Source organism: Puma concolor, chromosome B4 (genome assembly GCF_028749965.1).
Source record: "Puma concolor isolate L17-30 chromosome B4, mPumCon1.1.hap2, whole genome shotgun sequence".
NCBI lineage: Eukaryota > Metazoa > Chordata > Mammalia > Carnivora > Felidae > Puma > Puma concolor.
In genome coordinates this window covers 9,725,248-9,751,434 of record NC_141673.1, presented here as the reverse complement: position 1 = coordinate 9,751,434, position 26,187 = coordinate 9,725,248, and the positions used below count along the sequence as shown (strand labels likewise).

The 26,187-nt window shown below is 57.1% G+C and overlaps 1 protein-coding gene across 2 annotated transcripts; it reads right to left on the bottom strand.

Moving 5' to 3' along the window:
- Positions 1-12,328: 12,328 nt before the first annotated feature.
- Positions 12,329-23,394, bottom strand: CBX6 (chromobox 6). Of its 2 annotated transcripts, XM_086712250.1 has the most exons (6): positions 23,220-23,394; positions 22,995-23,038; positions 22,776-22,841; positions 22,559-22,625; positions 17,241-18,182; positions 12,329-13,209 (listed from the first exon to the last, which is right to left on the bottom strand). In XM_086712250.1, the coding sequence occupies exons 1-6, from the start codon at positions 23,286-23,288 to the stop codon at positions 13,186-13,188; spliced, it is 1,212 nt and encodes a 403-aa protein (XP_086568376.1). In that variant the 5' UTR covers positions 23,289-23,394; the 3' UTR covers positions 12,329-13,185. The 2 variants fall into 2 exon arrangements, with proteins under 2 accessions (XP_086568376.1, XP_086568375.1); XM_086712249.1 differs by lacking the exon at positions 12,329-13,209 and having other exon boundaries at positions 14,133-18,182.
- Between the last annotated feature and the right edge of the window lie 2,793 nt (positions 23,395-26,187).

Here is a 26,187-nt window from a genome sequence, read left to right as displayed (position 1 = left end):
GGTGGGGAGAGACCGGAACATTTCTCAGAAGGCCACAGCCCCGGGGACCCTCTTTGACCACTGGGATCCTGAGATCACATGCTCCACACACCCCGCCCCGCCCCCAGCCCCAGGACGATGCCTGCTCTGCTCCCCGGATCTCTGGGAGTCAAGGATCACGAGCTGTGAAGTGGGAGCAGAGCAAAACGCAAGCCCTGTACATGAACCCCCCAGAGCCTTATGTGCGTGGATGTGAGTTCGTACTCGTTGGAGCCGTGACCTGGAAACCCTGCCCGGCGTCACAGCTTCGAGGAAGCATCATCTCCCTGATGGAGAGGTGAGCCAGGCTCTCTGAAGGCAAAGGCAGGCAGGAGGAGACCCATGAGGTCCTGAAGGTGCATGAGGCACGGGAGTCCTGGCTACCTCTACACGTGTTCTGTGAAGACAGAAACATGCACAAAACATCCGAGGAGAAACCGTCGTAGAAAATCCAGGGAAGGCTGGGAGAGGGGGCTGCCACCAAGGGCAGCAGAGCCACTGTGGCTTGGGTGCCAAATGGTGCCACTTTTATATGAGCCGCCCCATGAGATTTGAGGACTGTTGGATAAATGGGCCCAGAGGCTGGAGTCTCATCTTGTTGCAGATTGGTCTGTTTATCCCCTAGGCTGGCTTTTTAAGCCTCTTGATAGGGGCGCCTGGGTGGCGCAGTCGGTTAAGCGTCCGACTTCAGCCAGGTCACGATCTCGCGGTCCGTGAGTTCGAGCCCCGCGTCGGGCTCTGGGCTGATGGCTCAGAGCCTGGAGCCTGTTTCCGATTCTGTGTCTCCCTCTCTCTCTGCCCCTCGCCCGTTCATGCTCTGTCTCTCTTTGTCCCAAAAATAAATAAACGTTGAAAAAAAAAAATTAAGCCTCTTGATAGGAGCAGGCCACTCTCCTGCTTATAAATCCATAGGTGGCTCCCCATCCCTTATGGAATAAATTCCAAACCCCTTAGGGAGGGGGCAGGACTGCCTAGCGGTCAAAGGCATGGGTTCTGGAGCCAGAAGGCCTAATTCTGGCCCTGACTGCCCCCATTACCAGCTGTGTGACATAGTTTGCAAGGAGGGTAAAGTCTCAGGTCTTTCCCAATTCTTGACACCCTCTCTCTGTGCCTCAGTTTTCCAATCTATAAAATGGAATAACAGTAATACACGGAAAGCCTCAATAAATGCCGGGCCTTATGCTAGCTAGCTTCTTTTGGTTTGTGAGACTGTTGTCAATCTGGACACTGCTCACCCCTCCGGCCTCACCTTCTATTCCCCACCCTGTTTGGAACAGTATCCAATGAGGTATAATGCCCCAAACTCACCAGAGTGTCTCCTCTCTCTGCTTCCTGCCTGGAACAGCTCCCCTTCCTTGGCTCGTCTCTGTCCTCAACATTCAGCACAGGGCCCCTTCCCAGGGTGGCTTCTTGGTAAATATTTGCAAAACTAGTTCCCCCATAGGCAACACTGGCTGCTGCTGGAGGCAGAGGGGAGGGGAGGCCAGGACAGGGAGGTCCCGAGACCCGTTTCTCCGGGGCTGTGGGTGAGACACCTCCCTCCAGTCCTAACACAGAATTTCTCCAGAGATGGTCAGAGACAGAGTCTCAAGGGGGAACTTCGCTCAGAATTCAATTGTCCCCACATTTCCTCTCTAACGTCTCACGTCTCTGAGGCTTTTTATTTCTTCACTTATACTCCATTCTTAGGCTAAGGGGAATTCTGCCCTAAATAAACAAATATAATTGTTTATTCAAAATATATGTTTTGAGACTGACTTTGGGCCAGGCATAATACCAGGCCCAGGGGAGAGCTAGAAATAAGACAGGCTCACAGTTCATAATCTAGTCGGGGAGGCGAACAGTACACAAAAGAATAGTTAAATCAACAAGTTAATTTATAATAGTAATGAGGACTACCAAAAAATTTTTAAAGTAAATATTAAAGTTGTAGGTGGGGTGTGTGTGTGTGTGTGTGTGTGTGTACGGTGGGGGGGAGTTGGGAGATGGGCATTATTTATAAAATTGTCAGAAAGGTCCTGCATATGAGATTTGAATGACCTGAGAGACCAGCCATGCAGAAGTCTGGGGGAAAGACCGAGTGCTCTAGGCAGAGGCAACAGCAAGTGCAAAGGCCCTGGGGCAGAAATGAGCTTGGTATGTTCCAGGAACAGAAGGAAGGCCACTGGGGCTGGAGCAGAGTGAACTTCAGTGGAGAAAGATCTGGAGAGAAAGGCAGGGTGAAGTCATGTAGGACTTTAAAGGCTAGGGGAAGGGAATGGGTTTGGTTCTAAGCCCAATTGGAAGACTTGAAGCAGGGAAGCGACATCGCGTGGTTTGTGTTTGTAAAAGATCATTCTGATGGTTGTATGGAGACTGGGTCATAGCGGGGTAGGAGAGGAAGCAGAGAGACCGGCTAGGGGCCATGCAACCATCCAGGTGAGAGGAATGGAAACTTGGGGGTCATGGTGGCCAAGAGAATTGGATGGATTGTGGTTTGGTTTTGGAGGTGAAGTTTGCCACTTGGGTCCTCCAGGAAGCAGACACTGAGATGGGCTGGGATGTACAAGTGGTTGATCGGGGGGCTAAGGGCTGGGAGAGCCTCAGACCCCAGTGCAGATCTGCCAAAGTCTTGGTCAACCCACCAGGGAGCTCTAGGGTCAAGACTGCCCCATTTGGGAGGTTTTGCATTCTGCAGAAATTCCCAGGCCCTAACACTCTTTTCATGCCCAGCCATTAGTTGGGAGTTGCCCCACAAGAAGGTGGCTTCAGCTCAGAAGCTGGGGTCATGTCCACACAAAAACTTACGCATGGATGTTTATAGAACTTTATTCATAATTGCCCAAACTTGGAAGCAACCAGGGTGTCCTTTGGTAAGTGATCGGGTAAATAAACCAGTACATCCAGACAATGGAATATTCTTTGGCAATAAAAAGAAATGAGCTACCAAGTCATGCAAAGACATGGAGGAAACTTAAATGCATATTACTAAGTGGAAGAAGCCGGTCTGAGGCGGCTACATGCTGTATGAGCACCTATGTGACATTCTGGAGAAGCAAAATCTGTGAGGACTGTAAAAAGATCTGTGGTCGCCGGGGCTTATGGGGGAGGGAGGAATGAATAGGCGGAACACAGGATTTTTAGGGCAGGGAGACGACTCTCTAGGATACCATAACGGTGGAGAGGCATCATTCTAGATTTATCCAAACCCATAGAAGGTACACCGCCAAGAGCCAACCCCATGTGAATTACGGACTCGGGGTGACAATGCCATGTCAGTGTAGATTCGCTCATTGCAACAAATGTACCACTAAGGCGGGCACATTGGCAGTGGGGGAGGCCACGCATGTGTAGGGCAGGGGGTGTGTGGGAAATGTTTGTACCTTCTGCTCGATATTGCTAAAATGGCTCTAACAAACAAGAGCCGGGATGGCTCCTGAAGGTGCCGCATCTCCCACTTCCCCTGTCTCCCGCAAGACTGCCAGCCCCTCCAGGGCGGGGACCAGCTGCATCACCCTCATCTCTGTGTCTCTGGGACTGGAAGGAGACTGGTGTAAAATCTGCTGGGGACTCGGGGGTAAGGACCATTTCTCAGCATGATTTTTTTTTGGTATGCAATAACACGGCACAGCACTAAGTGCCTGGCACTTAGTAAATGCCCAGTGCAGGCTGTCCCTTCCTTATTTATTCCTAGCACATATTAGGTGCCCAGTAAATGTTAATTTCCTTTTTTTTATTTCTTTACCTTTATTCCCCAGGTGCCTATAGTGCCTTCCTTCATAGGTGTTCTGTTCTTTCTTCTTTCTGCTCCCACCCCCTTTCTGAACAGGGTGGGGAATCATTCAGCCTAAGGCTCATATATGTGTTCAACCAAAGTACCCCAGCCTGGGACCTTCCGAGGGGAAGCAGGCTTAGGTAGGGCCCAGAAATGTTTGCGTAGCAACAGTAGATTCCAGGACTTGAGCCCAACCAGAGAGGAGGGGCAGAAGCCAGGGAAGAGAGAGCTTTCCTCTCTGGGGAAGCCCAGAGATTTCCATCCAGAGTTGCTGCTTCCCTGGAAGCCAAGCCACCTTTCAGGCTTGGGCAGGAAGCGAGGACATCTGTTCCCAGCTCAGGAGGGGCCGAGGACCAAGGAGGAAACGGGTGTCCTCCTTGCGGGGGGGCCCGGCAGTTGGCTGGAAGGTATTTGCCTGCATCCAGGCCCAGCCAAGAGAGACCAGAAGGAGTGGCCAGCCAATAAGGCTGCGGCCTCTTTCCATAGCGGTCAGGGCTCTCACCATCTTACCCCGTCATCCTGACAGCCCCCGGGGTTCAGTCCGTCCCTCCTCCCCACACTTCGTACTCTGTTACTTGCCCTGGCCACCCTGGAGCTCCACATTATAATCTTCCTTATTTCACAGGTAACACTTGAAACTCAGAGAGGTTCTGTAATTTGCCCGGGGTCCCATGGTCAGTGGATGTGCACCTGGGATTTGAACCCGGAAGTTTTCAGACTCCACATCGCTCGTTCTTGCTGTCTCTCAGCATCCATCGGACCCCGACCAATGAGGAAGCAGCCAAGTACATCCTGGGAGCCTCACTCGGCCCTGGGCTCAGTCGACCCCCTCCTCCAGGCCCTTCCCCGACCCCATTAGCCAAGGTGGCCCGCCCCTGCCCTCCCCTGGTAGTCCCTGCACCTGTTTCTGTTGCACGGGTCTGTGACTTGTGTTTCCCTCACAAGCCTGAGAACTTCTTGAGGTCTGGCACCGTGTCTGTTTCCTATCTGGGTCACTGGCACCTAATGTGTGCTCAGGGTGTATTTACTTCGTGCACAGCGGAACCTAAGGTCTGATGACCATTTCTCCAGCGCCTCTAAGGAAAGGCAGATTTCTGATGACCCCCCCCCCCCGGATTCTGTAGACATGGCACTTGAAGGCAGGGAAGCTGAGTTTTAGGGCTCCAGGAGTGCAGACCTTGCTGTCTATGTATATGATGGAAGGCCTGTGAAAGAGAAAAGGTCTCCCTATGAGGGAGGATCACCGAAGAGAGTCAGAGCAGAGGCTTGTGATGGGGTTAGAGGCAAGGGGGTGGGGGCCTGGGACCTCACCTGGATGACCGTTCATGTGTATCCAGCGAGGAACAAAGGGTACAAAGGAACAAAGGAACAAAGGGCAGCTACTCCTCAAATACCATTTGTTTCCTGATCTAGTCGGGGGCAGGTTGGGGAGACTCTCCCAGAGGCTGGCAGAGGGAAAACGCAGGAGAACAGGGTAGGGCGGACCGTCCTGCTGGCTGGACCCCTGATCCTGCCCGCTGACCTGCCGGCCTTCCTCTTGCCCCTCCTTGGGACGGGTCTGGGCTCGGGGTCTCTCTCCTCTAAAGTTTGGTACAGTTTGCCACTAGCGAATTGTACCCACACCCAATTTATTTTTTCAGATACAGAAACTGAGATTCAGGGAGGGAAAGGGACTTGCCCAAGATTTCACAGCCAGGAGGAAGCCTTTGACAGTAATGATAACCCCTAACGCTGAGCGGGTTCTTGCTATGTTCCTAAGTGCATTATTTGCAATCATTTGAAGCCTCACGGATACCCAATGGAATACAGACAGTGATGCTGAAGTCCAGAGAGGTCAAGCAACGTGTTCTAGGTCCCTCAGCTGCCAAGGCAGGTCACTGGGATTCAAACCCAGACGTTCGAGCTCACGACCACTAGGACATACCGACTTTCTGGGAGGAAGCACAGTGCAGGGAAAAAGCTGTTCTGGCAGACCCGAGCCCGATGGGCTGGGACAGGGTTCAAGGGTAGGGCGGCAGAAAGGAGGAAAGGGGGGGTTGGAGGCTGAAGCGGTGATCAGACACACAATGAGCTGCGCTTGGCAGGCTGCCGGCAGAAATCATGTTAGTGTTTCCCAGTGGCCGCCTTGTCAACCCGCTCTGTTGACCCAACCTTTCCCGCTCTTGGATGAAATCTCAGGGATATCTCCTGACCTTTCGGTCACTTTTAGGGTTTACCTTATTTTTTTTAGATACTAAAATAGTCTAGTCTAGTAGCGAAGCTTTAAGCTCCGTTCAGCTTCTCCTTTCCCTCAAGTCTGCCCTAAACTCAAAGACCCGGATAACAAGGAAGGAGGCACGCCTTCTCATTAGGGGGGTCCTTTGGAGAACCCCCGTCCCTATTGCTGGAGATCTCCCACCTGCAGCTGCCACCTGGGCGAAGCGTCCCCAGGCTGGCTGGGCTAACAGTCCCCTTCAGCACCTGTCTCCCGGGGGTCCAACCCAACATGAGTCTTTCTGATAGGATCTCAGGCCCCTTCCCTGCTTCCCCCCAACCCGTCCCCTTGGCACAGATCCTAATTCAAAATGACCTCAAACCAGCTACATTCTGCAAGGTTCCCTCTGGGGCCCCGGGAGACACGCTCGCATCCTGGCCCCCAAATGCTGGGACCGCAGGCCATTCCCAAAGCAGCTCGGTCCTTGTCTCATAGCAACAAGGAAGCCTAGGCAGCCTCTCCCTCCCCTTGGTCACCTCACCCTCAGAATTCCAGTGGACACATGCCATGCCCTCGGGTTTTCCGAAGCCCCCTCACTTGCCTTGAGGTGGGGGGGGGGCGCCCTGCCGACTGTTTCTAAAGAGAGCGTCCCCCTCTCCAACCGCATCCCCCCTCCAGCTACTTAGCCCCGCAGCCTTGGACGGATGAGAAATGAGGGGCACTTTGGGTCCAGCCCGTTTACAAGTCTACACGTTGGATTGGGGGTACATGGCCCCCATCGTCCTCAGCTCTAGGGGTCTGGACGGGAGCAGGCAGCAGGGCTGAGGAGGAAGGGGGGGATGGGTGTCTGCATTCAGGGGTCCTTCAGTCACAGCTGCTGGTAACGGGCCAGAAAGGGATGAGTCACAGACAAGGCGCAGGGTTCGGGCCCCCTCACTGGAAGGTGGTGAGTCAGGCAGCCCATGGGGGCCAATTTGCAGTCTGGAGGCTCATTTTGAACAGAGTTTGAGGGTGTCACATGGGGGTGGGGCAGAGGGGTTGAAAGCATGGGCTTTGAAGTTAGGGCGTTTGGGCTTTAATCGCTGGTCCGCTACTTACTAACGGTGCCACCTGGGCAGGTGACTCAGCCCCTCTCTCCAGTTTCCTTGGCTGCACCGTGGGAGCGTGTCCAGCTCAGCGCCTGGCTCCTGGGGCCCTCAGCAGGGTTCCCTGCAATCCCATGAGGAAGGGGGTATTCCTTTCATCTCCTGTTTTGCAGCTGGGGAAACTGAGGCACCGTCGAGCTGAGCAATATGCCGCGGCAGGCGCACCCAGTCAGGCAGCCCGGCTCGAGTGGCTGTGCCCTCGCCCACTGTGCTGTGCGGGAGGATGTTGGCACGGTGGGAAGGATGGCCGCATGGGGTTCAAATCCCCTCTCTACCATATAGGAATGTGTGAGTTACTTCACCTTTCTGGACCACAGTCCCCCCCCCACCCCGCCCCGCCACCGTTTCTATATCGTGGTTACCGCAATGTCCAGGTTGTGAGGAGTTGATAAGTTAAGCCTCGTAAAGTCCACCCTGTGCGTGTTAATTGTCCTTCTGAGAGCAGTTCTGAGGTGGAGGGAGAATTAGAGGCAGCAGCTCTCCCGCTTTGCAGAAGGGGATGCGGAGGCCCGGAGAGAGTGACCGAGAGGCTTGAGGTCACACAAGCGGCAGGAGCGGGGACTCATCCACTGTCTCTCAAGTATCCTGAGGCTGTTACCTGGGAGGAGGTATTGAGATCTGGTGAGCAGACAGCTGGCTCACCCAGACCGGAAGTCGGAGGAATGGTCAAGTCCGGGTACATCCATCTGCAAAATGTCTCTTCTCACCCAGGCCGTGCTGGAACAAAACGCTTTCACGCGCTTCGCCTCAGACCACCCCCTTCCCCACCCCACCCCCACCCCTGCCAGGAACCCTGCGAGGGAGGGGCTCCTGGCTTCTGATGCTGCTAAGGAGCACTGGGGGCTGGAGAGGGGAAGTGACCCGACCACCTGAACCTGGACGAGGGTCTCCTGATGGTGACTGAGGCATGAAAGGCAGGCAGGCGGAGGAGAGATGAGTGTAGGCGAGCAGGTCAAGGCTGATGAGAACAGAAAGCCTCGGCCGGGGACACTCCGGCAGACCCTGGGCCCTGTGTCCCTGCGGGGGTTGCCAAGAGAGCCAGCGAGATGATGGCCACTTTAATGAGTCCCTGTGGGGGACAGAGTCTACATTTGCCTTTTCCAAAGCGTGTCCTAATGCCTTGCTCACAGACTACAGGAGCCTTAACAGAGAACCCCTAGGGACCTCGAAATCCACCCCAAAAGAGCGTGTTGCTCATGCTGGGATTTCACATCAGGAGGCAAGGTGGGCAGAAGGCTGAAGGGGGGGGGGGCCTGTCTTTATGTCACGGCACCTGCTTTGTCCCATTTCCACCAGCCCATCCCGGCTCTGCATAGATGGCTCCCTCTGGCTCCTAAAGGCTGACTGCTAGCAGCTGTCGCTTAAATAGAGGCTCCCGTCTTTGTCACATTGTGAGCTCAGCCTTTGGAAGGAACAGAGAACGCTTTGGTCTTCTGCTCTAATGAAGGTCATATTCCGTCTAGAGGGACCAGGGGGGACCTGTTCCCATCCAGCTCTGACTCAGATTGGCCGCACGCCTCCCGTGTGTGTCTGCCTTCTATTCACAGTTTCACATTCATCCTGAGTCTCTTTTTTCTAGAGATTTCAGAAGTTTGGGCAGGGAGCAAGATCCAGGGGAAAGGGAACGAGAGATCTGGGTTACTATCCAAGTAGACGAGCCTTGGGTTTTCAGTTCTCTTTTGGCTATTGATTTGTAATTTAACGATAACGTGGGCTGTGGTGACAATTTCTTGAAATTCATTGGGAGTTGCTTTCTCTCGTTACCACGCGACGTACACGGCCATGTCTGGAAATCTTCGGTGTGTGCTTGAAAATGACGTGTTCGATGTAGGAGTCTGTACGGGCCGTTTGTCATTCTGCTGTGTGTCTTCATGGGTTGCTTCTCTGTAGGTCTTGTAATTTTGGGTGGCAAGCTCCTGTTTTATCCGTGAGCCTCCCATGTGGCTTCTACTGTGGGAATGTCCCCCCCGGGGCAGCCTTGCGTCTGCTATTGCCACCTCTCTGTGGGTATAACCCACGGCCACGTTGGCTTTGTGTGCCAATTACCAGACTTGGGAGTTCTGGGAGCGTGTGGATAACACAAATCCAAATCTCAAATGTGCGCTAGGGAAGTTCTGGAGTTACAACTTCTCGGGGGAAGACTTCAGTTTCATTTTTTCCAACAGAGCTAGAAACAACTTCTCCGACAACTTTTTTTTTTTTGTTTTGCGGAAGGGTGATTTTTCTCCTCCATTTGCCTTTTCATTGAGGATATGCCTTATTTGGGTGTCTTTGTTTGAAATTTCTTCTGGCAAAGGCTCAAGGCCTTGTCTCCCCGTCCCTGTATAGATGTAAAATAGGCTCCTTGGTCACCGAAGGTCAGCAAAGGCCAACACCTCCCCACACCTGACCCTGGGTCATCCGCAGACCCGCCCTGCAGGGTTAAGGATTGGCATCTGCTTAGCACTCTGAGTTTGGCTTCTTCTTTCTTTGTTTATGATCCCCGGGGATTTCTTCAGTGTTTTGGAAGCTCAGCTGGGCATTTAAAGGAATGTTTGCTCTGCCTTAGCTAGTAACTCTAAGTACCTAAGCCAATGACAAAATATCCAATATTCCAAATCTCTCTCAACTCCGGCCACTTCCAACCATCCCCACAGCCTCAGCTGTGTCCCGGCCTCATTCTCGCTCACCAGGGTTCCTTCCTGCTTCATCCCTCCTGTGACTGGAGATGCCCAGAGCCTGTGGATGTCTGGGGGAGGGGGGAGGGGGAGGTGCCTCAGCCCTGGCTTCCTTTGCAGACCCCCTGCGTGGACCAGGCGGCCTTGAGCTCTAGGAGCCAGAGCCCTCTTTGAAGTGCGAACTCGCAGAAGCCAGCAGCCTGAACAAAGAGGGTGCCACGGGCACCCAGGCCTGTGATCTGGCCTGAGGGGGTCTTGCCGTCTGGATGCAACCACGCTGACCGCCACCCCCTTCACTTCAGACAGCGCTTGACAAGGGCAGAAAAACCGCTGCCCTTACAGCTTTGAAAAAATGACAGAGTAATTGTGCACGCTTGTTCTCGCCCCATCCCAGCACCTCATGGCTGACCCGTACCCCTGGAGAGGCCCACGAATAGTAGGTAAGGGCGGGGGGGGGGGCTAGGTCAGGCATCACTGGCCAGATGAACTCTGTGACACCAACAGTGACCATGACGCACTTCAAACAGCAAAGCCTGCCCTCTGAGAGGACTTGCGTGGTGCCCCCCCCCCCCGGCCCCCAGAACGAACCCTCCAGTCCTCCTTGAGAAGCCGTTGTGGTCACACTCACTCACCGGCAACTAAGACACTGAAGCTAAGCAATGGCACGGCTTGCGACGAGAGACAGCAGGGACTCTAAATCTCTGAACGCACCCGCCTCACGAGGGCACACTCTTGTTACCGGTCCCAGAGAGCGTGGGGCTTGAAGGCTTGAAGGCGGGAGTCTGGAGCAAAGCCCCCTCTCCTACTGAGGGCAGTATGACTTCAGGCAAATGACACAGCTCCTCATTTGAGGGGGAGGGGGAAGGGGGAGGGGAAGCCGGGAGAGGGGAGGGGAAGGGGTGAAGGGAGCCAGTAAAGCACTCACCGGTGCTCCGCGGGTAGCAGGTGCGCTGGCCAGATGAGCAGGTGGCGTGGAGGAGGTGCCACGGAGGAGGGCCAGCCCTCACCCACCTTCCCACCCATCTGCCTGCCAGGGACACACTCCCATTTGCCCTGCCGGCCAGGGACCAGTTGGATGAGTCGCACTGGGGCCCCAGGTCTGCTGCTCGGCCACTCCCCAGCCTCACCGACCCCAGTGGGAGGTGGACCCTTGGTGACAATTAGAGAAACGGCCAATGGAGGGCCTAGCGTCTGTGTCTCAGGCGCTGGGCTGTGAGACGCGGCCCCGCCCTTAGGGACCTGGAGGGACAAACCCACAGGTGGGGGCCCGGGAGGCACCTGGAGAGGCGCCAGGGTGGGAGGGGAGAGCACCTTGGCAGGCTGCCAGGTGGACAACTCGGGACACGATCCTGAGGACAGCGGGCTCCCAAGAGGCCTGAGGCAGGGGCCGCCAGCCCCCAGTGGCACTCGTGTGGAAGAAGTGGGGGGAGCGCGGGTAGGACCGGAGGCTGGCAGACCAGAGAGGCTTTGCCAAAGACCGGGCGGGACTGGTGGGGACCGTGCAGGGTGGGGAGACATCTGAGAGGCGAGACACCGGGGGTTTCATAAGGGGGTGGGGGTGCCGTAGGAGGGGAGGATTGGGGGGGGGGGGGACACCTGCTCAAGGCCCCGCAAATGGGGGGCAATGGATGGACACAGGTGTGGCTCAGGAGCAGAGCGACAGGCCCTTGAAGGAGGTTTGGGTTTGCCTGGGGCCGCTGCTTTTGAACCCGTGAGGCCGTGGGGAGAGGGCTCCTCGTGGCTGCTCCTCTCCCAAGCTCTGTGGCAAGAAACTTGTTAGGGACGCAGCCCTGCAGACCCCTCCGCTGCAGCCACTGTGATTCCAAGTGGGGAGCGGGCAGTGGAGGGACCTCCCCCTCCCTCGTGCCCGCCTGCCTGGCCTTCTCCAGGTTCAGAAAGTGGCAACACCTCAGCCTTACCAGCCTTACCTGTGTAGGGTCCTCCCCTCCAGCTCAGTTCACTGGCAGGTGGTGGGGTGGAAGGAGGGTGGGAGGTGGCGAGCTCCGAAATGGGCCACAGCTGGAGGGGCAGCAGCCCCTCCCCTCCCCTGTAGCAGGAGAGGCCCTGATGTTTTGGTGGGACATTTTTGAGATTTTTTTTAAAAGTAGGCTTCATGCCCAGAACGGAGCCCAATATGGGGCTTGACCTCATGTTCCTGAGATCAAGACCTGAGCTGAGATCAAGACCGGATACTTAACCAACCAAGTGGCCCAGGCACCCCTGGCCTGATGCTTTTATTTATTTTTTTAAAGTTTATTCATTTATTATTTCTGAGAGAGAGAGAGAGGGAGAGAGCACACAGGAGGAGAAGGGACAGAGAAAGAAAGAGGGAGGGAGGGAGGGAGGCAGACAGACACAGAATCCAAGGCAGGCTCCAGGCTCTGAGCACAGGGCCTGACTCGGGCTCGAACTCCCAAACCGCGAGATCGTGTGACCTGAGCAGAAGTCAGATGCTCAACCGACTGAGCCACCCAGCTGCTCCAGGCCTGATGCTTTTAAAGGCCACAGTCACAGCCTGTTAGAAATGAGACAGACACACGCCCACTGTAGGGGCCGGACCTTTGCTTCGGAATGTGACAATTTATTTGGGGGGCAAAAGAGGCTTTTCACTCCCCCTTCCTGGCATTGATACAACATTGAAAAGCAGCAGAACGAAACGTACAAGACGAGAGTAATCGGCACAGACCCCCCTCCCCCCGGCCCAGAAACAACCAAATCCAGAACAGAACCGAAACCCACACCCAAAACGATCCGTCTTCTCCACCCGCCACCTCGGGGAGGGGGCAGGTGGACTGGGGGCCCCACCCCCGCGTGGGGGTGGGGGCTCCATTTCTGGTTCCCTCTCTTTCACCACTGGAGGCAAAGTTTAGCCAGCTGGGAGCTGGATGGTTGAACCACAGACAAAGGCAACAACACTTCATTTTTAAAATGAGAGAGAAAAGAGACCGCGCCCCTCCCCAGATATAGAGCTATATATGTATATTTTTATATATATAGAATTCATTCGTGCACAGTTCATTCAATGAGCTTTTCAAAAACTAAAAAAAAAAAAAAAAAAATCATACGATACGTTTCTTTAGGCCTTTGTGTTTTTAAATTAAAAGAAACAAAAAGTGCCCATCTGCACTCCACCCAACAGCCAGGGAAAGGCCCCAGAACCCGTTCTTTCTACCTTGACCTCTCGCAAGGGGTCCCCCTGTGACACCATCAGCCTCCCTTTACCTAACTGAAGCTCTGCATACAGTTGGCGCTCACTCGCTGCTCGGAGTGGGGTGCCGACTCCTTCAAGGTGGGGCAGGGAGACCCCGCAGGCCTGGGAGCTGGGGTCCTCTGTCCCCGCTCGGCCTGTCACCCTAGTTCGGCATGTTGGTGACTGTCAGCCAGACGGAGGCAGGCGAGGGAGACAGGCTCCTGGTTTTAGCCCCAACCTCCTTTCTGAATCTGAGAGAAGATGCAGACAGAAAAAAAACAGAAACCTTTAAACACTTTCCTTGTCTTTTTCAAAGTGATTCCTTAAACCATACAAGCCCCCAAGAGGCTGCCTTGGGCTAGTGCATGGGAGCCGGAAAGTGGAACTGACCATGTGGGGCTCCACTGTCTGGCGTGGGCCAAGTGCAAAAAAAAAAAAAAAAAAAAAAAGAACCAACCCCCCCCAAACCAACAACAACAACAACAAAACAAAGCCCCCAAAACCCACCCCAACCCAAAAACCCAACAAAACCCAGAAAGGTGAGAAAAGGTGGTATGTCCACTCGGGTCCCCGCGGAGGCTGAAGAGGCTGGTGATGACCCAACCGCTCTGACCTAACTGCTTCCTCCTTGGGGCGGACCTCTTGCCCAGACCGCCCGGCAGCGGGGAGCCGGCCAGCTCTCTAGCAGCTTCGGCACCCAGGCCCCCACCTTTGGAAGGGGCTTTTCCCAAAATACCAGGGCAGCCGGGCACTTCACCCCGCGAAGCAGCTTTGCCTCGTGGGGCCCTAGTTTCCAGGTCTCTTAAGTGGGGCGCTCTCCGCCCACCTCACACTGACGTCGGGCCTTGATCAGCCCTTCTTTCCAGAGCAGTGGAAGGATGCAGCTCATTTTGCCCCGGGCCCCTTCGGGGGGCAAGAATGAAAGGGGGCTGTGGGAAGCTAGAGGCCCCAGCGCCAGCAACCTCGACCGCCACCGGATCCTCAGCAGCTGCCTGGACACCAGCGGTGCTTTACGAAGAGGCCTTGCCGCCCAATACACCCATTTCACAGAAGGGCACGCTCAGGGTCGGAGAGGGAAATGAAGACGGAGGTGTCCCAATTTCCCATCTCAAACCAGAGACACGGGACCTCACCTGTTTCCTATGACACGTGGGCGGGGAGGAGGAGGCGGCAGTAAGGGGAGAATGACCGATGCCCCAACCGCTACTGAACATGGGAAGAGATCGGGCTTTGAGGGATATTTCACATATAAAAATAAAGCGAACCAGAATGCAACTTCTGCTTGGTAGTTAGGTAAACGGAAAAGCAGCAAGGGGAGAGGGAGGGCCCGGAGAAGGCTGATTCGTGCAAGAGTGTGTGTGTGTGTGTGGGGGGGGTTATGGGTTTCCCGCTCAGAGCCACCCTCGGAGAGGCAGGAGGGCTCCGCTTGCTCTGGACCCTGTGCCCACCTAGACCCCCCCAGGGGAGGTGCCCACCTCGAAGCAGCGTGCGCGTGTGCCTCTGCGTGTGCGGAGGTGGGGTGGGGCCACGCGGCGGAGGGGCAGGGGCAGGCATTCCCTTCCCCCCATGGTCACCCCCAGTCCCTCTGGATCACCGCCTAAGATTCTCCCGGAGTCTACAGCTCCTTCTTCCTGAAGCCTGCAACCCCCACCCGGCCAGGCAAACTCAGGGGCGTCACGGTCTTTGGGGTGATGGGGAGGGAGGGACCAGAGGACGGGACACGCTGGCAACCAAACGGAAGAGAGCAAGGAACCCAACTGTATCCACTCACCAGCCTTCCTGGACAAAGTCACCGATGACACAACAGTGGGGCTCCCGCTGACCCCCACCCTCCCCAAACGTGGGCTCCAAGCCCCGGGCCCCTGCAGTTCTGGCTAGTTCCCTTGGGGACAGCTGTCTTCCTTCCCTTTGAAGGAGGGTAGGTGTGGAGTGTGGGCCCAGGACAGGAGGGAGGCCTCCCCACCTCGGGCCAAGGAGAGAGAGCAGGGACCCCAGGGACCGACAGCCGGGTCTGGGTTTCCGTCCCCGGTTCCTAACATTGCCACCTCGCCTGTGCAATCATTGCTTCACTAGTTTTTCTTTAAATATCTCTTTCTCTCCCCCCCACTCCCGCCCCAGCCCCATAGGAATCCCACGATATTTTTTTCTATTTCTTTTTTTTTTTTCCTCTTTTTTTGTTTTTTGTTTTTCTGCAAAACTAACTCTTTCACTTTCCTGTCATAAAATCACCTCTGAAAACACAACTTCTTTACAAAAAAAAAGTCACGAATGACACGGACTCTCAGGAAAACACATTTCTATGGTCTCTGGAAACACCTGTAACTGGCACCCAGGTGGTCGTTCACCTGGGGTGAGGGGTCGGGGGGGGGGGGGGAGTCCCCTCCGAGGACAGAGGAGAGATACCAGCCCTTCTTTGGGGAGGGGGGAAGCCAATTGGCACTTGGACGGCCACAGAGCCGACACAAAGGGCAGGGTGGGGAGGGGTCTAGGAGTGCCAGCCCCCCAAACCCTGTGAGGGCCCTTGTTCTACATCCTGGGGTGGGGAGGGACGGGGGCCACGCCACAGCCCCCCGCAGGGAGATTCGGAAGAACGAGTCCTCCTGTACTTCGGGCAAAGGCATTTGCTACCTAACAGGATTCCCTTTCTGCCTCCTTCGACCACCTTTTGCCATCGCGCTTCTGGGCTGACACACCCCTGGCCGCACACACCACGAAGCTCCCCTGGGCGACGCGCAGGGACAGGCCATTCAGGCCAGACTGACAGCCGGGGCCGGCCGGCAGGGTGGCCTCCCGCAGGGCACGGGAGCCCTGGTCTCGCCCCCCCTCCCCCTCCCAAAGAACACAGGCCCCCTCTTTGGTCGCCCCCTTTGGCCTGCCTGCCCTCCCAGTGCCCGGCCTAAAGCTGGGGTGGGTGTCTGCCATTGGCATGGACGGCCATTGGCATGGCCGGGAGCTACCCACAGCTTCGAGCAGGCTGTGCTGGGAGGAAGCCTCAGCAGTCGGACGCAAGAGAGAGGGAGGGGGCGGGCGAAGCCGGAGGCCCCCCACCCCCACCCCCACAATGGTTTCCAGGCTTCCTCTCCCCCTCCTCCGCCCCTCCCCCCCACCCCAGGGACGGGGGAAGAAGGGGATGGCCCGGGCGGGGGTCTCCCCCTTCCACCTCAGTCCCCACCATGCCGTGTCTGCAGCAGAGGCCCGGCTGGTTGCGCCCACCACCCCGAGGAGGAGGGCTTGGGGGCACACACACCAGCACTGGGGGGCTGAGGGGATCAGCCTGTGGCCCCACAGCAAACTCCTCGAGGCCCGGGCCAGGTCTGGGCAAGGAAAGGTCCAGGCCTTCGACGACGCTATTCCGTGGAACCCTCAAGGGGGCCGCCTGAAAGCCCGGGCCCAGCGCACATATGCGTAGGCGCACAGACACGCCACGGGGCGGCAGATGAGTGCGCCAGCCGGAAGTTTCTACAGCAGGTTCTTGTAGCACCTTTGGTGGAGAACTGAAGGGGCCTTTAAAGATGCTAGGAGGCTGTGGCAAGGGGAGGTCCCTGCCAGTCCCTCCCACCTTTGAGATGGGGATTGGGAAAGAGACTGGGTGGGGTGGAGCCTAAGGGGACCTGCTTGGGTCTTGGCCAAAAGCGGGCAGGAAGACCCAGGCCTCCGGTCCAGCTCCTGCTGCATTCCTTGATAAGGAGGGAGGGGCCGAAGCTGGCCTCACCTCAACCTCTGTCTGGGCTTTGCCATCCCTGCCCCTCCTGCCCAGGCATCTGGGGGAAGGAAAGAGGCAGTGCCCATACGGGGAAGGGGTCTCCTAAGGGGCCCCGCAGCTGCCGGGTTAGCACCGAGAAATCAGATGCTGTGTGCGCGAGCTGGAAGCAAGCCGGGGGAGAGAGAGCGCGATGTGGAGGAGGCAGCCAACTCTGGGTTCCGGGGCTCCCCAGGAGCCCCCCAGCGGGCCCCACCATGCGTGGGCTGGGAGGGTGCCAAGAGACAAGGAGGAGGACTTCTGAGTGCCCTGGCCCCACCCCGGCCCAAATCCGTTCCGGGACGGCCGCTCCCCCAGGCTTCGGGGGGTTCCAACCGCCCAGCCCCCTCCCGGGGTCAACACCGAGCCATCTGAAACAAGCAAAGCACGGGCAGAGGTGTCTGAGGGCAGGGGTGGGGGCAAGAGCAGGGCTCTGGGCAGGAGGGCCCCCCCAGCCCCCCCCCCCACCTCGGTGGAGCCCCTTCACTTGCTCACCCCACTGCCGCCACCACCCCCAGTGGCACCTGCTACCCCAGTGGCCACCTTCTCGAAATCCTCAGGGTTGCAGAATTCCTTGATAGTGACTGTCAGAAGGTTGCTGGTGACATCGGTGACGACCACGTTGGAGCAGGGTGACATCTCGGGGCGCCAGTCCCCAGCTTCGGGCTCAGAGGAGGCGCCGGCAGGCTCAGGGGCCACGGGAGGCGCCTGGCCCGTGGCAGCCGTGACGTCGGGAGGCACCCTCTTGCTGGTGGCCGCCACCTCGGGAGGGATGGACAGGTCGAGCACCTCAGGCTCACGCCAGTCGGGAGCAGATGGGCTCATGGTCTCAGGGAGCAGCTTGGGGGGCGCGTCATCGGGGTCGGAGGAGGACTGCGGTGCCGGGGAGGGGCAGCCGGAGGAGCTGGAGCTGCGGGCGTCATAGGGGGCGGCGGGGGCCGCCAGCAGCAGCCCGGGGCCCGGGGAGGCGGCAGGGTCGGCCTTGCCCGCTGGCGGGGGAGGCGGAGGGCCGGGCGGGGGCTTATTGTACAGCGCGAAGGTGCCGAACTTCATGTGGCGGATCTGGGTGCGCAGGATGCTCTCGCTGAACTTCTTGCTTTTGCCGATGACCCGGTTCCTGGAGGGGACTTTGGGGCGAGCGAGGGCTCCTGCCCCCTGCCCGGTGCCCGCTCCACCCGTGCCCTTGTCGATCACCTTCAGGTTCAGGATGATGCGGTTTCGCTTGGGCTCCCGAGGCTTCACCTTGCGATTGATGATGCGCACCGTCTCAGAGAAAGGGGAGATGGGTGGGCGCAGGCCAGAGCTGCCTCCCTGGGGGTCCGGGCGGGGCAGGGGGCGGCGGGACATGCGGTGGCAGCGGCGGATGTCCTTCTTGAGCCGGTGCACGGCCGCGCTGGAGTGCAGCTTGGGCGAGGAGGCGCTGGCACTTGGCTTGACAGAGAAATGCACGTCACTGATGCGGAGGGCCTCAGCCTGGGCTCGCGCCTGTGGGGCAGAGGGAAGGGCTTAGTGGGGGCTCGGCTTCCTGCTGACCTCCTCCGGGTGCTCCTGCGCCAGCCACCCACGAGTACGGTCCCGTTACGCTACCCTGCGAGCCCTTCAGAGAATCAGCTGTGCTCCCGACCCCGGCTTAGAGATAAAAGGAAGCCCATTCGGACAGGTGAAGCAAAGTGTACGAGGCCTGAAAGCAGGTCGCACCCCCGTCGGGGCCCGACACGGCTTGGCGGAGGGGCCCTGGGACAGATAGGGTGGGGGCTGCCCTTGCTGACACAGAGGAGTGTCCTCGATTAGGACACGACCTGGAAAGCACACCCTTTGCTCAGAAGCCCCGGACCAACTCTGCTCGGTGAAGGATCCCAGCCTAGCCTGGCACCCCTCCGCAGACCGATACTCGGGGACAGAAAGAAGGGGGAGGCTCCTCCCTGCTTCACTCCACACCCCAACGCCACTGACCCACTCGCAGGGTCCCAAATGCTCTGTGCCCTGTCTCTGAATGGGCTACACTTCCAGTTTGGATTTGCCTCCCCAGCTGATCATCACCCCTGGGACAGATCCTTAGCTCTCAGCCCCTCCTGTATGCTTGCATATGCCCTCCTGTATGCTGCCCTTCCCTTCCCAGGTCTGACTCATGTCTGCCCGGGATCTGGCTCAAGGCCTGGGTCCGAGCAAATCAGTGCCAGTGAATTCCAAAGCCGGCACCCAAAGCCTCGGTTGGAACCCACCCCAGCGAGACATGGGTTTGGTGGGGATGAACCAAGAGGTGGGAACAGCTCCGAATCCGTGCCAAGGTGGCCTGAGGGCTGGATGGCTGAGTGAGTCTGTGGGGCCAGCGAAAAACGTCCCCGGCTCCTGGGCTCAGCTGCACTCCCAGGTGTGAGGCATGTAAGGCCCCAGGGCTCTGTAGGAGCTCACCTCACTGAAGATGTGGGGTGTGGCAGGGCCCCCAGAGTCCTCACGTTCAGGGCAAGGGACTCACGAGGCCATCAAGACCGTCCTCCATGGACAATCCTTCCTTCACTAACAAAACACTAGTCACAAGCCAGCTGCTTGGAGCTGGAACTATAACCGCAGCCTCTCCCTTAGGGGCTGCCCTCCATGGAGAGGACAGGTCACAGGCAGTTATGACACTGGGTGACCGACTCAATGTAAGAAAGACTCAATGTAAGAAAGGACGTACGGGGCCTAGAGGAGCAGAGATCAGGCGCACGGGCCCGTCTTGGAGGATGAAGCCTAAGCAGGAGGGAGCCGTGGTCCCTTCTGAGCCTGACACGCCCCAGGCTGCTGCAGAGGCCCCGTGGCCTGCCGCACGGACGCCACTAAGACAAACAGTGGGAGCAGAGAGCCCAGCAGTGGGAGGATGTAGCGGGCAAGGGACTGAAAGCAATGGCTGGAGAGAGCGGAGGCAATGACAGAACTGTCACCTACAGATACCTTGGCTCCCGGTGGGGGAGACGCGCTAGGCTGTGTCTCCTTCAACCCGGGTGGGCCGAGAGGGAGGACACATTCCCACGGTCGGCCCGTGAGCTCCGCAAGAGTGAGACCTGCAGTTTGGGGTCTCTCTACATCCCACCCCACAGCACTAGACACTTAGCCAGTCCCTGCGAGGTGGCCTGTGTGCCCCTCAGGCAAAACTACATCGTATTTGACCACAACCGCCCAGAAGCGGGGTTTGCGGACTTCTTCACTGCATTAGCGAGGATCGTCTTTAGAAGGTGGTGGAAACACGCTTCAACGCCACATGGCCCTCCTGGCCACACTGGGGGGGGCGGGGGGGGGGGTTCTCCTGAGGGCTGCTTGGCCAATGGTCCCTCCGGGCACTAGGTGGCAGCACCCACAGCCTAGTCTGCCTGGGACCAGGATGGCCAGCTCCTCCCGTGCACCAGCCAGTGGAACCAGGGACTGGTCTCCTCCTATCCCTCCTCAGACAAAGGCAGGAGAAAGCTAGCCTTTTTCCTCGGCCTGGCAAGCAGGGTCTTTTGCAAGTTCATCCCCAAGGGAGCTTCGGTGGGGGGGGGGGGGGGAATCTCCACTCTTTCTGTCCCCGCCCTGGGCAGGGGTGGGGAGGGGTCAGCACCCTGGGGGGAGGGGGTCAGCATTTATGCCATCCGCATGCTGCCTGAGCTCCCAGACCTCTGTCATCGTGGCTCTGCCCAAATCCAGTGGCGAGGGTCCCTGCGGAGCGGGTTTCCAAACTTTTTATGGGAAACGTTTCTTACTTTGTAACTTCTCAACATATATATGTATCTTTTGTTTGGAAGGGGACCGTTTACCCTTTCCCCCTCCTCTCCCCTCCCCCAGGTGGTTGAGAATTCACTGGAGGTGGGACCTGGGTCTGGCCCGTGAATGAAAAATGGTAACCACGGCCAATGCGTTTACTCCGCTCTGGCCGGTGACAGGCACGGCTCTGAGGGGGTTGGCAGGTATTACAGACAGCACAGAAGGTTCAAGACCTGGACTCTACCACCGACTCTCTGTGACCGTGGGCAAGTTACACAACCGCCGTGGCCTCAGTTTTCCTATGTGTAAAATGGGGACAACGACAACCTACCTCACGGGCTCACGTTTCCTTCAGAACGGTTCCGGAGCAGAAAGTAAGCGCTGAGAATACTTTGTCTCCCAGATACACCGCCTGTCAGGGACTCACAGAGCCCCGGGCCCGGACCACACTGATCCCCACCACCCCTTGCAAATATCTACGGTCACTGTCGTAAAGGTCCAGGTCAAGGCCCCGCCATCTGCCTCTCCACCCCCTGCCCCACCAACTCTGCGACCATCATGGTTTCCTGTGTGTGTCCACCGTGTCCCTTTAACCTGACGTGTGCTCTCTGAGGGACGGGGGTGAAGGAAAGGAGCAGGAATGGAGGCCAGGAAGCCGGGTGATGGCATCTCACGTAAGCCTCCTCCCCTCTCTGGGCCTTGATTTTGCTCATGTGCGTAATGGGAATGGTACTCCTTCATAGGGTTGTTGAGAGGATTAAAGGAGATAATCCATGAGGGGCCTCAGCACTGTGTTAGGCCCAGAGCCAGCTCAGGAGCTATGGCTACCAAAGAAAAAAAAAAAAAGGCATTTTGTGAATCCAAGCTCACGGTCATTACTCACTTCACCGCTAGAGGGTGCTCCAGCTGCACTCACAGCCTGTCACACAGCCCACCCGCCCTCCAGCTGCTCCGCCCCATCCCTCCTCCTAAGAAACATCAAGGGTTAAGTGTGCTCCTCCATGGATCCCGGAGCGTGTGCAGGTTGGGAACAGGAATCGTGGAAACAGGTGGAAGCTAAGGAGTCTTTCGTGTCTGCTTTAAGTCCAAACCCTTGCACACGCACAGACCTCTTGGTCTGGGCTTCTTCAGCCCCACCCCACCCTCACGGGGCCTTTTGGGCAAACGGGAGATTCCGAGGTTCTGCATTCGGCAGAGTCTCTCTTCTCTGCAGAGCGCTCCCTGCCCTTACTCAGCCAATCGCCACAAAGTCACAGGCTGTCAGGGTAGGCTGGGGCCCCCAGGCAACTTCAGCACTACTGGGTCAACTGTGGTTTCCCAGGGAGGCCTGCCTGCAGTCTCGCCTGCGTCCTAGGGTCATCTCACCTTCCCTTTCCGACTCTGTTCTGAGAAAAATGAAATACCACCCCCCACCCCAAACTGAACCCTAAGATGGCTTCCTTCCTAGGTCTCCCTCCCCGCGCTAATGTGCTATGCTTTCACTCCCCCCACCCCATCTTCATTACAATGTCCAGAAACGGCCAGCGCTGGGGGTAAGCCAGCGGCTCAGCCCGTAAGAAACTCAAAGCGAAGTGATCTAAGGTCAAATTCAAGCTGCAGTCCCCAGTGAGGAGGGGAGACATGCAGAACCAATCCTGACAGTGAAAGAAGCTGGGGGTAGGGAGGCAGGTGGCCCCCAAATGCCTCTTCTGTTCCCAGCCCTGAAGGAAGCCACATTTACTCTCCCCCGCTGGGTCTGAATTCCAGGCAGAGCCTTACCAGGGCTGGGGGCCATGAAGGTTCTCTTCATCTAGCGTGTGGAAGTAACCTCCCTGCCACCCCCTCAGGTGGACAGCCCCCACCTGCCTCATCCACCCCCCCCCCCATGCGGGAGCCCTGCTGGCCAGCCCAGACTCTGTTTTCTCAGCGAGGATTATCCTCCCCCCTCACTTCCCACTCCCAGGCCCCTCTGGCTGAAGCTGGAGCTGCCCAGGGCCGGCTGCCAGGGGCTCTTCGGGGGCTCACAACCACCCCCTGCCCAGCTGGGGCCCCTCTGGAAAGGTCCGCCTGCCTGGGCAGCCGCGGATCTGTCCCTCCCTTGCAGGCCCCGTGCTGCGCCAGGGCTAGGGGCCCGAGAGGGGGCTGCTGGGGCTGGGCCAGGTTACCTTCAGGAGGAAAGTTTTGGGTTTGGGTCCCCTCTTCTTGGGCCCATACAGCTCACGCTCCCTCTCCCTGCGGCCGAGAAACGCCAAAGGTTAAAAAGAGCCCCTTCCCGGGCCCCACTCCGCGCTGCCCTCCCCGCTCTCCCGCTTCCCCCGCTTCCCCGCGCGGCGCCCCAGCCGAGCCTTGGCCCCGCCGCCCCTGCCAGCTCCCCAAACTCACTTCTGCTCGAAGGCTGCAATGAGCCGCGAGTCCAGGATGTTCTCCTCGGGTTCCCAAGTGCTGTACCTGCCGAGTCACACGTGCACAAAATAAAAATGAAAACCTAATGGGCAGAGGCACAGGCGAGGCAGCAAACGTGCGCACCCCCCCACCAGGAAAAAAAAAAAAGGCCCCGTTGCCTCCCTTTCCCCCTCGCCCCTGTATCCCGCCGGCACTTACTTGATGGCCCACCCCTTCCATTTCACCAGGTACTCGATGCGTCCCTGAAAAACAGAGAAGAAAAAAAAGGGGGGAGTGGGGGTGGGGAGGATGCGGGGACGCGAGGAGGCGGCGGCGCGGGGGTGGGCGAGAGGGCCCGGGTTAGCGGGACCGCTTCGCCCCGGTGAGCCGCGGACCCGGACACCGGCTGCCGGGCAAGGCGTCCCACCTCGGGAGGCGGCTCACCTTTCGGATCCGCCGTTTGATGATGGATTCGGCCGCGAAGACCCGCTCGCCCACTGCAGACAGCTCCATCTTGCTCAGCGGCACCCACAGCCCATAATACTCCCTGCTCCCGCGGCCGGTGCTGCACCGCTCGCGCACGCGCCGCAGCGCACAGGCCCCGGCGGGCGGGCGCGCGGCGGGGCGCGCGCTCGTGTTCCAGCTGCGGGCCGTCACGTGACCGCTCGGGGCCGGCGCGCCGTTGCCAGGACCTCCCCCTCCCCCGGGGCGGTTGCTAGGGAAAGTGTGCGCTCGCGGGGCGGGGGCGCGCGCTGACTCTTAAAGGGGCCTCGCCTGGCGGCGGGAGTCTGGGCCCGGAACCCGGTGGATGCTTGGCTTGTGCGAAGCCTGGTCGGGCGCAGTGCAGCCCGACAAACACCCTCTCACTCCCCTCTCCGTCTTCCCGGCCCCGGAGAGCTGACACCATCTCCCTCCCTTTAACACCTCCCCCAGGAAAGGCTCGCTAGGCCCCTGCAGGGAAAGGACGTGAGAGTCTGTGCAGCTGCTGCGCATCTTCCCAGCAGAAGTTTGCAAACAGTTAAATATGATACAGCAGAAATGCATTTGCTGTTGCCTTGCCAGGCCCTGCGGGAATTTCTTTAAAACATTGCCCTCCTCCTCCCCAATCCATTATTTATGTATTCGTGGGAGTGTGGTTTTGTAACCAGTTCAGATGAATTAAAACAAAAACTCCACCGCAGGAAGAGGGGTGGGGGCAGTGAACGGGGTGGAGGAAGGCCGGGATGATCCTGTGCATCTGTTCTTTGGCCGGCTGGGGTCTTGGGCGGCACCTGCCTTCACCCGGGAGGCGGGCTGGAGATCACCACCGCGAGGACTGTGGTGGTGAGGGGAGGGAGAGAGAGGCTGTGGGTGAGATCCGGGTTCCCGACACCCCAGATTGGGCCTGAAGTGGGTCATCCTTGGGTCATTTGGCAGAAGGCGCCCACAGGGCCAGGTCTATATGTTTTCTGATTCCCAGGCCCCCTGGCCTCGCACTCTCCGGCTGCCTGCAGTTTCTTCCGTGGCTCCGCCATTGCTCACAGGGAGACCAGACCCCAGCTTCCTATTTGAGGAGGGACCTGGAGACCTGGCTGGCCGGAAATGGACACAAAGTAGCCCTGCCACACAAAACGCTTCATTTCTTTTTCTTTCTTTTCTTTCTTTTCTTTTCTTTCTTTCTTTCTTTCTTTCTTTCACCAACAGCCTTGTTCTTTGTAAATTAAAGAAAAAAGAAAAAAACCCCAACTGTCCATAATCTCCATCAAACCATTGTTAATATCTTCACGAATCCTCTTCCAGCCTGTTCTACACTTACATAAGCACAGGTGTATACGCATGTGTATACATTGTGTATACGTAGTACATAGATTTAAGTGACTTCTTTCAAAAAATGCTCATTTAGGGGCGCCTGGGTGGCTCAGTTGGTTAAGCATCCAACTCTTGGTTTCGGCTCAGGTCATGATCTCATGGTTCATGGGTTCAAGCCCCACGTCAGGCTCTGTGCTGACAGCATGGAGCCTGCCTGGGATTCTGTCTCCCTCTCTCTCTGCCCCTCCCCTGCTCTCTCTCTCTCTCAAAAATAAATAAACATTAAAAAAAAAAAAGTTAAAAAAAAATGCTCATTTAAAAAAAATTTTTTTTAATTTCCCAGAGTGGGGGAGGGGCGGGGCGGGGGGGTGGGGGGGGGAGGTTGTGGGGAGAATCCCAATCAGGTTCTGCACTGTCAGTGCAGAGCCCAAGGTAGGCTCCATCTCACAAACAGTGAGATCATGACTGAAGAAGAAACCGAGAGCGGGAGGTTTAACCCACTGAGCCACCCAGGTACCCCTGAATTATTTCTTTTTAACAAAATGGGATCCGGTGATTCACGCTGCCTGGAATCTGTTTTTCTCCCTTAATGATATAAAGTGAACCTCTTTTGGTGTCATTAAATGGAAATTTTGCCACCGTTTTCGTGTCAGTGGTGGGGCTGAGGTGGAGGTGGAGAGCAATGGGGATGTGGTGAGGATCAGGACTGTCTCTTGCTTTCGTGACTTGTTTATTAGAAAAGAGGATTTTTACATTTTGTACTGCAAGACAAATTCTTACGGTTTCAAATCGACCACATCAAAATTTCTGCTTCTCATCCCTGCATCTATGGAGATTTGTCTAATTAGTATCTTGGGAGAAATCCCCCTCGCCTTCCTTGAAATCAACATGCTCTTGAAAAATAAGTATCTTCTAGCCAGCCCAAAGTGAGCTTTGGTATATGAATACAGCTGCCTTCCTGGGGGTGATTGGGGTGAATGGGCAGGTGAGTGTGTGGATATGAGTGTGTGTGTGTGTGTGTGTTCAAGCTGAGTGAGACAGGCAGCTGGATAAAGTGGGTGAACATGAAATCCATTCATGCAGCAGCTTTTGTGACCCTTTTTAAGGTTTGGTGTTAAACCAGCTAAACAAAGATGCCCCGGGGTTGGGGGAAGTCTCAGTCAGGTGGGACAGGCACCTGCCATACAGTGTGACTAGGGCTGGAATAAATGTGGAATTTCCTAAGGCTGCCTTAACAAATTACCACAAACTCAATAGCTTAAAACGACACAGACTTATTATCTTACAGTCCTGGAGGTCAGAAGTACCAAATCAATGTCGCTGAGTTGAAGTCCAGATATCCCCAGGGCTGGTTCCTTCTGGAAGCTCTGGAAAAGAATCCATTCCTTGGCTCTTCCAACCTCTGAAAGATGCTGGCAGTCCTTGACTCATGGCTGCATCCCTCTAATCTTTATTTTTGCCTTCCCCTGACTTACCTCCTGCCTCCTTCTAATAAGGGCCTTTGTGATTACACTGAGCTCACCCAAATAATCGTCAAGGATTATCTCCACATCTCAACATCCTAACCACCCCCACTCCTACCTCTTCCACAGTCTGTCCTTCTGAGATTTGGTCCAACACCACA

What these genes read in the sequence shown, in the direction of transcription:
- CBX6 (XM_086712249.1), bottom strand. Translation starts at nt 23,288, where the DNA reads ATGGAGCTGTCTGCAGTGGGCGAGCGGGTCTTCGCGGCCGAATCCATC. An exon ending in TCAAACGGCGGATCCGAAAG is followed by an intron (nt 23,039 to 23,219) that starts GTGAGCCGCCTC and finishes TCTGTTTTTCAG; the next exon opens with GGACGCATCGAGTACCTGGT. An exon ending in TGGAAGGGGTGGGCCATCAA is followed by an intron (nt 22,842 to 22,994) that starts GTAAGTGCCGGC and finishes GTGACTCGGCAG; the next exon opens with GTACAGCACTTGGGAACCCG.